The sequence below is a fragment of the Myotis daubentonii genome, chromosome 15 (assembly GCF_963259705.1).
Source record: "Myotis daubentonii chromosome 15, mMyoDau2.1, whole genome shotgun sequence".
NCBI lineage: Eukaryota > Metazoa > Chordata > Mammalia > Chiroptera > Vespertilionidae > Myotis > Myotis daubentonii.
Window position 1 is genome coordinate 12,466,567 of NC_081854.1, and position 17,298 is coordinate 12,483,864.

Sequence of the window (17,298 nt, forward strand, 5' to 3'; positions counted from 1 at the left end):
TGTCGGCCTGCGGACTGAAGGGTCCTGGGTTCGATTCCGGTCAGGGGCACACGCCCGCGTTGTGGGCTCAATCCCCACTGGGGATCATGCGGGAGGCAGCCGATCAATGATTTTTTTCTCATCGTTGATGTCACTATCTCTCTCTCCCTCTCCCTTCTCTGAAAAAAAAAAAAAAAAAAAAAAGGGGGGGGGGGGTTTCCCAACTTATTCTTCTTCCAGAAAAGTGTAAATTCCTAAACCTCTATATCCTGGCCTACACTGGAAACGAATACTTAAAAAAAAAAAAATCTTTGATAATATCAGAAGTAAATTTGGGAAGTAAAAAGCAGTCATTTCATGACATTTTCACAAAATTTATTAGTAATGAAGATCATTGTCTTTTCATTTATTTGCTGGTCATCTCTAGTTCTTGTTTTGTAATAATGCTAATTTGGGGGACATTAAGGCCTTTTTGTCCATGTTTGCTATAAATATTTTTCATTTTACTTTGCTATTTGTCTTGTAACTTTTTGCTATAGGGAAAGTTAAAGATTTGTTTTCTTTAATTTTCACTCAAGGGTGTTTTTATTGATTTTTGGAGCGTGGAACGGAGAGACGGGGAGAAAGAAACATCGATATGAGAAACAGCAATCGGTTGCCTTCCTATGTGCCCTGACAGGGGATTGAACCCACAACCTAGGTATGTGCCCTGACCAGGAATCAAACCCACAACCTTTTGGTGTGTAGGACGACTCTCCAAATAAATGAGCCACCTGGCCAGGGAAGGAAAGTTAAATTTTTTCAACAGAGACCTGTTCAATTCTGCATTTCTGGCTGGAGCTCCAAACATCACAAATTCAGGTCTTGGTCTCTGAATGAGAACTGTGGATGGTTTTAAAAGTTTCTGCTTCTCTTTTCACCAGTTAGTATGTCTGATGTTCTTGATCCACAGGAGAACGGCTCTGGAGTGGGCCGGGTGCTTGTCTTCTGTAAGAACCTGAGGAGGACCTGAACATACATGCACCTCTATGTTCATGATAATAGTACAGGCGACTCCAAGTCCCCGTCAAAGCAGTGAGTAAAGTGTAGGTGGGAAGTACCTACATCCTATAGCATGACTGAAGTTTTTAAGTTAAGTACCTATATTACTCAAATAAAATAAACTAGTATATGAATGATGAAACACATTAAGGCATGCAAGCAGACATACACATAGAGCCTCAGGTCCTGGGCGGAAAGGATCTAGCTAGCTCTTTTTGTATGAAAACATCTAACACTATTTTTTTCTGAGTTCAGCTTCATTCAGTATGATCCTGTGAGCCAAAACCATTTTTAAGTATTCTTTTTACAAACTACCTCAGGGACAAAAAAAACCCCACATGCTTTTTAGTTTTAAGTCCCTGGAACTAAGGACAAATTATATTAGAATTCTCTCAGAACTCAGAATTATTTTTTTAGCAAACATTATATGAAGAAAACTGATATTGCTGTGCAAAACTGCAAGAATCCTCGAGAACTTAAAAATTTGTGAATGGGAAATAGTTAAAGAGCGGGGGGTAGAACATTCATTGAAGTAATACTAGATAACAAAAACTACGTGCTATAATTTTAACTGAAAATAAAAACCAATTCAAAATTGTATCTATTATTTCAAGTACAGTTATGAATGCACATAAAAAATGACCATGGGGGGTGGGGAGGGAGAAAAAGATGATTTGTAAGCAGGGTAATAGCTTGTTGGTTTTTCTTTTCTTTTTTAAAAAAAATTTCTAGCCTCTTTTATGCTATTATTTGTGAAATAAAATGATTTAAAAAAACTAAAATAAAAAAATTTCGAATGAAAGAAAAAGCATGCCTTATAAATGGTATTAAGTGTCTAGTGTCATTCTTTATACTGGTCGAGGAAGAGAAAAAAGGTATACACATACTGAGAAATGAAATAACATGTTAAGTGGCAAATAAAAATGCCACTCACCTGGAACTTGGTCATTTTCTCCTTCTTTTCCTAGGGAAACGCTTCCCCCAGGCAGACGCTGCCACATACACCTTAGCAGGCAGAGTGTGTGCTGGATTCCAGCTACCATTAGGCTATTCGGAAGGATGCCTGAGTGCATGAGACAGCCTCCAAGCCGTATCCAGAACTCCTCACACAACTTGTGGCTCCTGAGGTGTTCTTTCTGATCCTGAGAAATGTGGGAAAGGAGAAGTGGAGGAATGTACTGGTTAAAAGTGGACTCTGGCCTGGCCGGTGTGGCTCAGTGGTAAAGTGTCAACCTGCAGACCAGGAAGTCACGATTCTCTCCCGGTCAGGGCACATGCCCAGGTTGTGAGCTTGATCCCCCGTGGCGGGCATGCAGGAGGCAGCCGATCAATGATTCTCTCTCATCATTGATGTCGATGTTTCTCTCTCTCTCTCTCCCTCCCTCCCTCTCCCTTCCTCTCTGAAGTCAATAAAAATATATTAATAAAAAAATTAAAAGTGGACTCTATTGCCCTAAGCCAGCATTTCCCAATGGTTAGATTGTCAGCCCAAGAACTTAAGGGTCTCAGGTTCGATTCTGATCAAGGGCAAGTACCTGGGTTGCTGGTTCCCCTCCCCGGTTGGGGCACGTGCAGGAGACAACCACTTGATGTGGCTCTCTCACATGGATGTTTCTCTCTCCCCTCTCCCCAGCCCTCTTCCTTTCACTCTCTCTAAAATTAATGGGAAAAATATCCTCCAGTGAGGGTTAACAACAACAAAAAAAGTGGACTCTGTTGTTGACAATTCCTTTTAAGATCTGACATTGTTATATATTGGCTGTACATATACTATATATTGACACTGTTATAGATATTTAAATACATGGCTAAATTAATAAACCTCTCTATGCTTCATGTCTGTGATCCACAACATTAGGACAGTAGCACCAACATTATGATTGTTGTTAGGAATATATGCACGATGAGTAGAAAACATGCCAACGTTTCCTGTTATCTTGTAGCTGCAGAAAAGCAGATACTACTCTACATCATAAAACTGTCCTTGCAATTGTTCTTGTAAGACATCTAAGTGGCAGGGATTATGGCTTCTTACTTAATAATTTGGTTTGTGGCCTGAGTAATAACATATGTTTAAACACTAAGACCATCCTTTGAAAGGTTTAATGGCGGGTGAATATACTTCCTAAAGTGGGAGGAGGCTCAAATAGCACACCCTCTTCCCACAAGGATATCATGAAAGATTTAAAAAGCGCATGATGCTACTATATTTGTCATCTCTGAAAAGTGCTGGCTCAGCGCACAACTCATGGAAGGACTTGGAAACCAGAAGTTAAATTTCTTGGGTTCTTCCTCAAAATAATTCACTGTTCTCAACAGATATTTACTATTGTTTACCTTATTTACTGTTCCCAGGCAATGACAAGATCATCTGTGAAAAACAGAACTAAAAAAATGGGCTACGAATAAGGCAGAGCCTTTTATTTATTTTTATTATTTTTATTTTTTATTGATTTCAGAGAAGAGGGAGAGGGAGAGAGAGAAACATCAATGATGAGAGAGAATCCTGCATGCCCCACACTAGGGATCAAACCCGCAACCCGGGCATGTGTCCTGACTGGGAATCGAACCATGACCGCCTGGTTCGTAGGTCGTCACTCAACTACTGAGCCACACTGGCCGGGCAAGCAGAGCCTTTTAGCCCCACTGTAGGAGGCTTTCTGCTTCTCTAGCAGAGTACCCACCCCCTCCCAGTCCCTGCCCACAAGGCCCTGCTATAGGAGCCACAAAATGTATGCACAACTACTACGTATTAACTTGGCCACATAATTAGCAATGAGAGAGTTGTTTTCTTTCACTTACCCAACATTTATGGATGACCTTCTAAAAGGGCTATAAATCCCAGATCTTTATTTGCTCAGAGCCTAGGGTGAGAGAACAATTAGATAATTAGCAATTATCCCACACACTGAGAGATGACAGAGGAGAGTTTAAGTAGGGTCCTTAGGAGAACATGGAAGGGCTCTCAAACCCAGACTGGATAAGGGAGGGGGCTGGAATGGGCTCAATGGAGAAAATGTGGCTTGGTCTTAGCCCTGGAGGATGACAGAGCTGTACTAGCTACTAAGAGCTAATCAGAGCACGCCAACAGAATGCGGGTCAGAGGCACCTGGGGCAAATGAGGAAGCAGAAAGGTGGGGAGAAGTCAAGAGCCAAATCCTGTGCTTTAGAGGAATTGCCTCATTTAATCCTCACAACAACCCGAGAGACCGGGACAGTTTTTACAGCTAGGAATATCGGCAAAAAAGCTGTAGAGAAAATATATCTGCTGGACATCAGTAATCACTAGGGAAATGGACATTATAATGAAATACCAATACACACCTATTAGAATGTCTAAAATTAAAAAAGACAATAACTGCTGACAAGGATGTGGAGCAACTGGAACTCTCAAAAGTCATTACATGGTTTGGCTGGTTCTTATAAAGTTAAACATACACTTTCCATATTACCCAGCAATCCCATTCCTAATTGTGTATTTTGGGGAAATAAGCACAAAACCTTGTACAAATATGTTTACAGCAGCCTATTCATAACTGCCAAAAAGTGGATACAACGCAAATAGTCTTCAATGGGTGAATGGATAAACTATTGTATGTCCATCTGATATAATAATCCTATCTAATAATAGAGAAACATGGTAATGAACCATAACTTCACTACCCTTCCCATTGGCTAATCAGTGAGATATGCAAATTAACTGCCAACCAAGATGGTGGCCGGCAGCCAGGCAGCTGAAGCGAACAGGAGGCTTGCTTTCTCCAGTGATGGAGGAAGCCAAAGTTCCCCACCTGCCGCTGCCGGCCTCTGAGCTGCAGTCTAAGAAACAATGTTGCAATTATAGAAGCTAAACAAACCCCAGAAACCTGCTTTCAGCCATCAGAGCTGGAGCTAGCAGGACCGCAACAGTGTTACAATTATAGAACCCAAACAAACCCAAAGACCTGCTTTCAGCAGCCGAGGTCTCAGAGCTGGAGCCGAGCCTCAGAACTAAAGCCAAGCCTCAGTGCTAAAGCCGGCTCTCAGCTCCAGTGATAGCCATAGAAGGTAAATAAATCCCAGAATTAAAAAAAAAAAAGAAAAAAAGGAGAGGTTGGGAGCTTCAGTCACCCGCAAGCCGGAAAACGGCCCTCAGCCCCTCACCCAGACTGGCCAGGCACCCCAGTGGGGACCCCCACCATGAAGGGGGTGTGACCAGCTGCAAACAGCCATCATCCCCTCATCCAGGCTGGCCAGGCACCCCAGTGGGGACCCCCACCCTGATCCAGGACACCCTTCAGGGCAAACCAGCCAGCCCCACCCATGCACCAGGCCTCTATCCTATATAGTAAAAGGGTAATATGCAAACTGACCCTAACAGCAGAAGGACTGGGAATGACTGGTCACTATGACACACACTGACCACCAGGGGACAGACGCTCAATGCAGGAGCTGCCCCCTGGTGGTCAGGGCGCTCTCACATGGGAGGAGCTCTGTTCAGCCACAAGCCAGGCTGATGGCTGCCAATACAGCAGTGGTGGTGGGAGCCTCTCCTGCCTCCTCAGCAGCACTAAGGATGTCCGACTGCAGCTTAGGTCTGCTCCCTGCTGGCTAGTGGGCATCCCCCGAGGGCTGCTGGGCTGCCAGAGGGATGTCTGATTGCCATCTTAGGCCCAATCCCCTGGGGAGCAGGCCTAAGCCAGCAGGTGGTCATCCCCTGAAGGGTCCCAGACTGTGAGAGGGCACAGGCTGGGCTGAAGGACCCCCCTTCTCCCTGAGTGCACAAATTTTTGTGCACCGGGCCTCTAGTCCTATATAATAAAAGGCTAATATGCAAATCGACTGAACGGTGGAACGAACAGTCTCTATGATGTGCACTTGACCATCAGGGGGCAGAAGTTCAACACAGGAGCTTCCTCTTGTGGTCATTGTGCTCCCACAGGGGGAGCGCCGCTCAGCCAGAAGCTGGGCTCACAGCTGACGAGTGCAGCAGTGGTGATGGGAGCCTCCGTGGCAGCGCTAAGGATGTCTGACTGCTGGCTTAGGCCCGCTCCCCATCAGTCAGACATCCCCCAAGGGCTCCTGGACTGCGAGAGGGCTCAGGCCAGGCTGAGGGACCCCCCCCCCCGGGGCACGAATTTCATGCACCAGGCCTCTAGTAATACTATATTAACCAGTAATAAAAATAAATGAAGTACTAATATATATAACTTGGATGAATTTCAAAGACATTCTACTGAAAGAATGTAGCCTCAAATGTGGAGAAAAGGGAACCCTAGTGCACTGCTGGTGGGAATGCAGACTGGTGCAGCCATTGTGTAAAACAGAATGGCATTTTCCTCAAAAGATTCAATATGGAACTGCCATTTGACCAAGTGATCTCACTTCTAGGAATATATCCTAAGAAACCTGAAGCACCAATTAGAGAGAATGTATGCACCCCTATGTTCATAGCAGCACAATTTACAATAGGTAAGATCTGGAAACAGCTCAAGTGCCCATCAGTAGATGAGTGGGGAAAAAAGCCGTGGTGCATTTACACATGGAATACTATGGAGGAGTAAAAAAGAAGGATCTCTTATCCTTTGAGACAGCATGGAGGGACCTGGAGAGTATTATGCTAAGAGAAATAAGCCAATCAGAGAAAGACAAGTATCACATGATCTCACTCATACGTGGAATCTAATAAACCAAATAAATTGATGATCAAAAATAGACTCGGAGTCATAGAAGCATGAACAGACTGTTGAACCTCAGAGGGAAGGTAGGGGAGGGTGGGTGAGAAGAGATCAACCAAAGAACTTGTATACACCCATGGACACAAACAATAGGGTGGGGCTGGGGGTAGGAATGAGTTTGAAGGGGTCAATGGGGGGAAAAGAGGACATATATAATACTTTCAACAATAAAGATTTAATTAAAAAATAAAGAAAACAACTCACCAGGAAAAAAAATAAAAAAAGAATGCAGCCTCAAAAGGTTCTATCTGGCCTGGCCAGTGTGGCTCAGTTAGTTGAGCATCATCCCATGAATCAGAAGGTCGCCTGTTCAATTCCAGATCAGGGCCCATGCCCAGGTTGTGGGTTTGCTCCCCAGTAGGAGGCGTGCAGGAGGCAGCGAATCCCTGTTTCTCTCTCCTTCCTCTGAAATCAATAAAAAAAAATTAAAAAAAAAAAAGGTTCTGCCCAGCTGGTGTAACTCAGTGACTGAGTATCGAACCATGAACCAAGAGGTTACCTGGTCAGGGCCCATGCCCGGGTTGTGGGGTTGAGCCCCAGGGGAGGTGTGCAGGAGGCAGCCGATCGGTGTTTCTATCTCTCTATCCCTCTCCCTTCCCTTCTCTCTAAAAAAATTAATAATATATTTTAAAACAGTTGTAAAGAATGTGATTGTCAAAACTGGGTGCTGTTTCCTTTAAAAAAAAAAAAAGGTTCGGTCTGACATAAGTCCATTTACAAGACATTCTCAAAAAGACAAAACTCTAGTGGTATAGTGGTTCTGGTGGTTGGTTACAGGGTGGCGAGGGGTGATTATAAAGGGAAAATAGGAGGGAAGTTGTGAGGGGTTATAGAACTGTTATGTATGCGATGCTGGTGGTAACTACATAAATCTGCAACTGTTAAAATTAATAGAATTTTTTTATATATATATTTTATTGATTTTTTACAGAGAGGAAGGGGGAGGGATAGAGAGTTAGAAACATCGATGGGAGAGAAACATCGATCAGCTGCCTCCTGCACACCCACTACTGGGGATGAGCCCGCAACCCAGCTACATGCCCTTGACCGGAATCGAACCTGGGACCTTTCAGTCCGCAGGCCAACGCTCTATCCACCGAGCCAAACCGGTTTCGGCATTAATAGAATTTTTATATAAAACAAAAAAGAGAGTCAATTTTACTACATGATAGTTGTTTTTAAAAAAATAACACCCTTTTATGAAGAATGAAGGTAAGATCAGGTTTTTCTGAGAAGTAAATTAATATCTGTAAACCACTGGAAACACTGCCTCACTCATAAAACACAATGTTACTGTTAGCTGTTCTCATTTCTACCAATGTGGTTCTGAGGAAATTGGTTTTAAATCATCAAAATAATTGCTCATGAACCTTTCAATTCTCTGAAATAGCTGGTGAATCCCATGGCTCATAATATCATGGGAGATTAAGGAGCATCTCCAAGGGTCATTTCTATTCTGCTTTGCCACTTAATTCCAACTTCAGAGACTGAACTGCAAACCCCTCATGCCAGCGGCCTTGAGTACCTGCTCTGACTGCAAACCCTTGCCAGCTGCCAACCTTGAACTTCGTGCCGGCACAGAGGACAGTATGGCAAGTTCCCGGCAACAGAACTGTCAGCGTGTGGAAGGTGAGAAATAAGAAACAAAGAGCCACAAGACACAGGCAAGTCCAACTGGGTGTGAGAAAACAAGATTCCTCACCATCCCTCACCATCCCTCGCCATCCCTCACCATCGCTCGCCAAAGTGCAATGACTCTTGTGCCCCTTCGCCTTCTCAAGCACCATTCTCAAGCTGCAAAGACCTTAGAGTAGCTGCCAGCATATCTTTTTCTTGGTCTTGGATAGAAAGAAGGTATGATAATCGATTTTTAACAATTATGGCAATAAATCAATCACTATCATACTCACTCAACGTTGGGGATTTGCTTTAAAATACATGAAAATGTGGAGGGGAGGGGTTGATGCACGACTGACATGTTAACAAGGTTGAATTTGGGTGATGGCCCCACAGGGGTTCATCATTCTATTACTACATTTGGCTATGATTATAAATTTCCATGGTAAGAACTTAAAGGGAATTTATAACCTATAATACCTATTTTGTAAAACTTAAGTAAAAATCCAAAAATAAATCTATGGAATAGGAAAATGTTAAAGGATTACTATTATCTCTGTATCCTGTAGTCCTGAATAAGTACGTCTTTTTCTTTATATTTTGTCTATTCTCTTAATTCTTTAGATTCTCAACCTGTGGGTCGCGACCATCGGAAAACACATATAGCATATCAGATATTTACATTATGGTTCATAACAGTAGCAAAATTACAGTTATAAAGTAGCAACGAAAATAATTGTATGGTTGGGGGTCACCACAACATGAGGAACTGTATGAAAGGGTCTCGGCATTAGGAAGGTTGAGAACCACTGCTTTAGAATGTGCAATCATTTCTATCATCAGAATTTGAACCATAAATATTATTTCCAATGAAGTACAATTAAATTGCAGATAAACAAAAAAAAATCTCATCAAACACTCAAAGCGCACCGACACAGCTTTCAGGGCCCTCTCCAAAAATCCAACACACGCCTTCTCAAGCAGATCCTAACACGCTAAGCGCTAAGACAATGGATGGAAACTGCCTCTCACTGCGGGGTTCAGGACAGACACCTTATGCTCCAGGGTCTCCGTTTCCTCATCTTTCACAGAAGAACAGCAGCACCCTGACCCCCACTGGGCTCTTGTGAGGATGAAATGTTAATTGATATAAAACTCCTAGAATAGCCCTGGCCGGTTTGGCTCGGTGGATAGAGCGTCGGCCTGCGGACTGAAGGGTCCCGGGTTCGATTCCCGCCAAGGGCACATGCCGGGGTTGCAGGCTCCATCCCCCGAGGGGGCGTGCGGGAGGCAGCTGATCGATGATTGTCTCTCATCATTGATGTCTCTCTCTCTCCCTTCCTCTCTGAAATCAATAAAAATATATAACTCCTAGAATAATACCTTGCACTCAGTGCTTAAACATTATCGTTATTACTCGTGCCAAGCGCTCCCCATCCCTTCCCGCATTATTCAACAAATAGCATGGCATCCTGGAGCCGAAAGAAGTGACGGAACGTCTTCTCCCCTGAGAGAGAAAAGGAAGAAGCGTGCTCAGTCCTCCTGCTTGAGCTCCTGCCTCCTCCCTGCAGCCTTTGGAGCGGGCCAGGCTGGACGCAAAGGAGCGGAGAGAAGCGGGCACTTCATCAGCTCCCGGGCACAGGGGCAGGGCCACCCCGGACCACAGCCAGGCGTGCCGCCCTCCAAGGGTTAAAGCGAAAAGCCTGTTAGAAATCCGGGTTCGGCCCCGCGTCCTTCCGAGACCAGAGCGGGGCCCGGAGCGCCGCCCCCGCCCGGGTTCACTCGAGCTTCGAGGGGACTCTGCGCACCGGTCCCAAAGGACGGGCTTTCGGTCTTTCCCTTCCACACCCTCGTTTAACGCTCAAAATACCTTTAATAATAAGGTGGACGCGCTGACCCCGACTTAAAGAGGAAACGCAGTCAGAGACATGACGATGCTCTCCGAACATTATTTCGCTGGGAAGCGGCAGCGCCGGTCAGTGGCCGGGAAACGGTTTGGCGCAACGGTTCTCAACCTGTGGGTCGCGACCCCTTTGGGGGTCGAACGACCCTTTCACAGGGGTCGCCTAAGACCATCCTGCATATCAGATATTGACATGACGATTCATAACAGTAGCAGCATGACAGTGATGAGAGTAGCAACGGAAATAATTCTATGGTTGGGTCACCGCATGAGGAACTGTATTTAAAGGGCCAGAAGGTTGAGAACCACTTTGGGAAAGTACCGAACCCGGGAGGCCCTGCATCCCAGCGCCGAGCTACCGGGCTGGGCCTGAAGCGGGGATGCGCGAACCGCCCACAGTGCCGCAGGCTCATTCAAAGAGACCACCAGCCCGCCCTTCCCCGCAGGCGGGCACTCTTCCTCCGGGCGGACGGCCTGCTCACCACTGGCCCGCGGCAACGCGAAGGAAGGACAGTGTGGGCGCGGGGAGAGGCCCACGGGGAGGTGAGGGCTCACCTTTCCGAGAGGAATGAAGGCCGCGGCCTCGAGTACCTGGGGCGGAAGTGACTCTGCCTGTAGAGACCTCCTGGACTACGCTTCCCAGAATTCCCGACGGGAGCAGGAACTCAGCATCAGCCTCCTGGAGCGGAAATTATCCAACTACACTGTTCCCAGACTACACTTCCCAGAACTCCCAGGCCATTTCGTCGCCTTCCGAGGGCTAAAGTGCCGGCTGCTATACCAAGAGTCTGGATTGTATTTCACAGTTTACGGATCCAGAACGAATTCCATGACCCCGCTTTCCTGGAGCCGAAATGCTTCCAAACATAGAGAGCTGTATTGTATTGTGTATGCAAGCTTTAAAGGCGGCTGTTCGGGAGTGTGAGGGCCTCACCCTGTGGACTACACTTCCCAGTCTCCTGCGGGCAGCCCTTTCCGCCGAGCTGCCTTTGTTCTTTTGCGCAGTATTTGGATAGTCCCAACTCTCTTTAGGAAAATCAGTCTGAATTCTATACTGTTAGGTGGGCGTGGTCACCTTCTCCCTTTTTTTCTCGAAAAAAAGTTTTTTCCGCAAACTTGACGGGGGTGAGGGGGAGATGGAAGGTTTAGCTCCAACAAGATTAGCAAATATTGACGAGGGTAAAAGCTTGGTGACGGTTCTATGGAACCTAGAGCATCTGGTTCTTAGAGCATCTGACCATACTAGTAAATTTCCAAAGTAAAAAAGAAAAGGGGGGGGGGGGAATATGACACCTTTTAAAAATATATATACTTTTATTGATTTCAGACAGGAAAGGAGAGGGAGAAATAGAAACATCAATGAGAGTGTCATTGATCGGCTGCCTCCTGCACGCCCGCTACTGGGAATTGAGCCCGCACATGTGACCTCTTGGTTCATAGGTCCAAGTGACACCAGCTGGGCATGACACCTGTTTTGTAAAATGTAGGTAAATAAACATAAAAACCTGGGAAAAAAAACACATTAAAATTCATATCCTGGGAATATGAATAATTCAAAATTTCTTCAAATTTCATATAGTCTCAATAATCAAAATATCAACTAAGTATTACATAAAATACAATTAAATAATGAAAGATGCCTTTAAAAGCTTATTCACACCTTGCTGACCGGCTACTTCGAGCCAGACCTCGCCGTGCAGCCAGCTACTTTTCTTTTCATAGTTTGGCAACCCACGGTTCTCCCCTATTGTTCCACAGACCAGCGTTTTGTTCTTCAGTAATAGTTCAGCTGTAGAAACGCTAGTAATTATCTTGGTAACTAGGATGCCAAGAACCAAGAAAAGGCCCTAAGACAGATAATATAGTCTGTTGTAACTTTTTGCCTTCACCTCTTATATATCTTGAAGTTGCAAACATAGCCACTCTCACTTTCACAAAGCATCTTTACTAAAATACCATATTTTATTATTTTTGCCAGATTATACATCTTGAATCTGATGCATCCTCTCCATGCAATCATTGCTTCATCGAGTGATAGCTGCTGCTTTGGTGTATATATAGAGATTTAAATTTTGAGATAAAGTAATCCAAAAGAGGTCTGATGATCTATGTTACATGTTGTTCCTGAATTATCTTTCAGGCGAAAGAATATAAGTATTTGCTCAAACCTCTTTTCAGTCTCAGTTTTTGGAAACATGGGTGATTCGAGTAAAGGATTGGCAGTCTTTCCATTCTGGCTTCTTCGTTAGTTCCATCAATATAGTTAAACCAAGAAACTTCTTTATAACCATGTAAGTGACATCTGTCCATGGTGAAGTTTTAGCAGAGGTTTCGTGGTATTTTTCCATTTGGTGATGCTATAAATTGGTTTGAAAAGTAATGAGATAAAAAAATCCTTATCAAAAAATAAATTGGTTACTTCACTTATACTTTGGGCCTTCAACCTGAAGATATGCCTTAAATATTTGTATAATCCTCCAAGGCTGGTAAAATGTCTTTTTCTGCCAAGCCTTCTTCAGAATCACTTGCACTGTCAGATACTATCACATCTCTCTTTTGCCTTCATGATGGTTTAATGTCATTACTGTCTTCCGACAAAGTACTGTCTTCCAGCTGACCACCAAAGTCACTCGGCCAATCAGACGAAGTGTCTGCACATAATTTGCTCATTCTTCTCTGCCAGGACAGGTCTTTTTAAAAAACGTTTGCCAGAATAGAAGATGGATGGAAAGAATTAGATATATTGCTCGTCACGTCTCTGGCAATACTGACTGACAAGCTGAAGAGAAGACATGTACAACAGAAAGAAAAACTAGGAATGGCCGAAATAAGTGCTGAGCAGTGAAGTGGCTTGTATCTCACACTTCTTCTAATCTGAGCCTAAACAAAGATAACTAAGAAAACAGTCTAGAGCGCTCTTTTAAAACTCTACATTGCTTTCAGACTTTAAAATTACTTAAAGTCTGTAAGTTGTAAGTAATGTTAGTGGAAACAAGAGTAAACTTGTGACTGGTCAGCAAGGTGTTAACAGCCCAACTGGTGTGGCTCACTGGTTGAGCATCGCCTATGAACCAGGAGTTCATGGTTCGATGCCCCATCAGGGCACATGCCTGGGTTGCAGGCTCTATCCCCAGTAGGGGGTGTGCAGAAGGCAGCCAATCAATGATTCTCTCTCATCATTGATGTTTCTCTCTCTCCCTCTCCCTCTTTCTTCCTCTCTGAAATCAATAAAAATATAAAAAAAATATATAGATACTAGGGGCCCGGTGCACGAAATTCTTGCACTGGGTGTGTGTGTGGGGGGGGAGTGTCCCTCAGCCCAGCCTGCCCCCTCTCACATACTGGGAGCCCTCAGGCGTTGACCCCCATCACCCTCCAATCGCAGGATCGGCCCCTTGCCCAGGCCTGACGCCTCTGACAGAGGCATCAGGCCTGGGCTGGGGGCAGAACCAGTGATGGGGGGAAATGAGGGTCCCCTGCTGGGCGGGAGAGCGGGTTGGGGGCGAGTCGCCCCGCCGGCCCATGTCCAGGTCAGCCGGCGGGATCGGGTCCCGGGGGATCGCCGGCACGCACACCCCCAACGCGGGTTGAGGGCGTGAGTGCAGGCGGACCCCGCAGCCGCCCCGCCGGCCCGCGTCCGGGTCTGCCGGCGGAATTGGGTCTGGGGCGACTGCTGGCACTCACACCCCCAACACGCTCTCTGATGGCGCTGTACCATCATCCTGCCTGCAATATGCAAATTAGCCGCCATCTTTTTTGGCGGTTAACTGCCATCTTAGTTGGCAGTTAATTTGCATATCTCGCTGATTAGCCAATGAAAAAGGTATCGGTCGTACGCCAATTACCATTTTTCTCTTTTATTAGATAGGAGGATGTATTTTAAAAGCTTATTAGCTTAGCTTTCATAGTCCTTTACAAACTATTCCTTCCAAACCTGACAACAAACAGATTAAGGAATAAGGGTGGAGACTGAGAATAGCTCGGTTCAGTTCTCAACTCAGCTTCTTAATAGTTGGATAACCTCAGGTAGGGAACTTTTGCTCTTCGTCTCAATTTCCTCCTCTTTAAATGAGTAAATAACTTCATTAGGCTATTATGAGGATTAAATTATTTCTAGAAAGCCCTTAAAAATAGTACTACTTAGCACTACATATTAACTATCATTATTATGCCCAAGTATTCCTCCCACCTACTCCCACATTTATTCAACAAACTTTTGAACACGTAGCACTGGGGTGGGCAACATCTGCTCGCAGGCTGAATAAGGTCCACGAAATCATTTGGTCTGGCCCTGCCAAGGCATTAGGGATGACTTAATTAAATGTTTGACCAAATATAGCAGGCTAATTTTTAAGTTGATAATTTTGTATGGCCCTTGAATAATATTATAAACTAGAAGCCAGGTGCATGAAATTTGTGCACTTGGGGAGGGGTCCCTCAGCCTGGCCTGCGCCCTCTTGCAGTCCAGGACCCCTCGGGGGATGTCCACCTGCTGGCTTAGGTCTGGGAGCGGGCCTAAGCCGGCAGTCAGACATCCCTCTTGCAGTCTGGGACCCCTCGCTCCTTACCGCCTGCCTGCTCGCTGCTCCTTACTGCTCGGCTTGCTGCTCCTTAGTGCTGCTGAGGAGGCAGGAGAGGCTCCTGCCACGGCTGCTGCACTCGCCAGCCATGAGCCCAGCTTCTGGCTGAGTGGCGCTCCCCATGTGGGAACGCACTGACCACCAGGGGGCAGCTCCTGCATTGAGCGTCTGCCCCTTGATGGTTAATATACATCATAGCAACCCGTTGTTCTGGTTGTTTTGCTGTAATGGTCACTTAGCCTTTTATCATATAGACTAGAGGCCCAGTGCATGAAATTCGTGCACTGTGGGGAGGTGTGTCCCTCAGCCCAGCCTGTACCCTCTTCAATCTGGGATCCCTCTCATAATCCGTGACTGCTGGCTCCCAACTGTTCACCTGCCTGCCTGCCTGATTGCCCCTAACTGCTTCTGCCTGCCAGCTTGATCACCCCCTGACCCAGCTGTGGGCAAACTACGGCCCGTGGGCCGGATCCGGCCCGTTAGAAATGAATAAAACTAAAAAAAAAAAAAAAAAAAAAGACCGTACCCTTTTATGCAATGATGTTCACTTTGAATTTATATTAGTTCACACAAACACTCCATCCATCCAGCCCTCCGGTCCAGTTTAAGAACCCATTGTGGCCCTCGAGTCAAAAGTTTTCCCACCCCTGCCCTAACCACTCCCCTGCTGGCCTGATCGAGCCTAACTGCTCCCCAGCTGACCCGATTGCCCCCAACTGCCCTCCCCTGCTGGCCCAGTCGCCCCCAACTGCCCTCCCTTGCCGGCCTAGTCACCTCCACCTGCCCTCTCCTGCAGGCCTGGTCACCCCTAACTTCCCTCCCCTGCAGGCTTGGTCGCCCCCAAACACCCTACCCTGCAGGCCTGGTCGCCTCCAACCGCCCTCCCCTGCAGGCCTGGTCGCCTCCAACTGCCCTCCCCTGCAGGCCTGGTCGCCTCCAACTGCCCTCCCCTGCAGGCCTGGTTCCTCCCAACTGCCCTCCCCTGCTGGCCTGATCACCCACAACTGCCCTCCCCTGCCGGCCATCTTGTGGTGGCCATCTTTGACCACATGGGGGCAGCCATCTTGTGCGAGGGTGTGATGGTCAATTTGCATATTACATATTTATTAATAGGATATCCAAATGGTCCTTGGCAGAAAAAAGGTTCCCACCCCTGATGTAGCAGGATGTGCTGGTTATAATTATTAAAGGCAATTTCTTCTCCCCTGAAAAGAGAGATTACATGGCAGGAAAGGCGGTAAATCCTACCCAGGCAAGGTCTTGATGATAGCAGCCAAAGACTCACTCCCTCCTCCTTACTGCAGCCCTCTGCAAGAAGTCAGAGCTGGGGGAGCAAAGGAGGCTGGGAGAAATTAGAGCTGTGGATCACAGAGGACATCACCATACACTACCCTGGAATGACACACACTTCCCACCCCCACTTCTTAATGAGGAGAATGGAGAGGCAGAGGGAGAGAGCAGAAGGAAGCCAAGATGAGCCCAGATTCCTCCAGGGATTAGGCAGGGAAAGGCCAGTAGCATTGTGGGTGGAATTCTGATCCCTTCCTGGGCTCATACAAACTTTTAGGGCATTTCTCAGGAAATTAAAACAGATTAATTAAAATAAACCCATCTTGCCTGGTCGGCGTGGCTCAGTGGTTGAGTGTCGACCGATTGCAGTTCAATTCCTGGTCAGCGCACATGCCTGGGTTATGGGCTCGATCCCCAGTGTGGGGCGTGCAGGAGGCAGCCGATCAATGATTCTCTCTCTCATCCATGTTTCTATCCCTCTCTCCCTCTCCCTTCCTCTCTCTAAAAATCAATAAAAACATATTTTAAAAAATAAATAAATAAAATGAACCCATATTTACCACTTGTTTTAAACCTTTTATTTGTGACTATCTCATTTAAATATCCAAACAACTCTATTAGGCAGGTACTTTTTTTTTTTTCGGGCCTGCTTTGTATTCCCTTGATTATACAAAAAAAGAATGTGAGGCACAGACAGCTTGTTACTTGCCCAATCTTATAGCCCTAGGAGGTGACAGCTGTCTGGTCAGTCCAGGAATAGGGTCAGAGAGCACAGAACACTGGAGACCCTCAACCCGCCCACCAGGGGGGCCCAAACCCAGCCTCTGCCACTGGCTACAGATTTTTTCCAGAAGGCCAAGGACGTGTGGCAGCTGGTCCTGTGCCAACAAAAAAGCTTTGCTGCCCTGTGCCTGACTCAACCTCCTCCTAAGGGTGAATGCCACCCCCTCACTTCCCTGGAGCAGAAGTGACTCTGTCCACAATTCTTGGATTACACTTCTAGAATTCCCGGAGCGATATTTGTCACAACCCGCCCCCCCTGCAGTGGAAGTTCACCAACTCCACAGAGCTCTTCGACTACGCCTCCCAGAACCCTCGGGAAGGATTGGCACGTCGTTGCCTTGCCAGAGCGGAGGCTCAGCTGTTGCCCACAATGCTGGGATTATATTTC

At 46.1% G+C, this 17,298-nt stretch overlaps 1 protein-coding gene across 7 annotated transcripts in view; it reads right to left on the reverse strand.

Moving 5' to 3' along the window:
- The window catches only part of LOC132216764 (zinc finger protein 235-like), a 57,914-nt gene extending 46,999 nt beyond the window's left edge, over positions 1-10,915 (reverse strand). For 2 of the 7 annotated variants that reach the window (XM_059666242.1, XM_059666238.1), the window contains exons 1-3: positions 10,813-10,914; positions 3,823-3,884; positions 1,955-2,162 (exon numbers count right to left, since the gene is read on the reverse strand). In XM_059666242.1, coding sequence (XP_059522225.1) covers positions 1,955-1,969 — 15 coding nt within the window. In that variant the 5' untranslated portion in view covers positions 1,970-2,162; positions 3,823-3,884; positions 10,813-10,914. Of the gene's footprint in view, positions 1-791; positions 988-1,954; positions 2,163-3,822; positions 3,885-10,224; positions 10,432-10,812 lie in introns of all 7 variants that reach the window. The other 5 variants (XM_059666241.1, XM_059666239.1, XM_059666236.1 and 2 more) reach the window with 5 other exon arrangements.
- Positions 10,916-17,298: the final 6,383 nt, after the last annotated feature.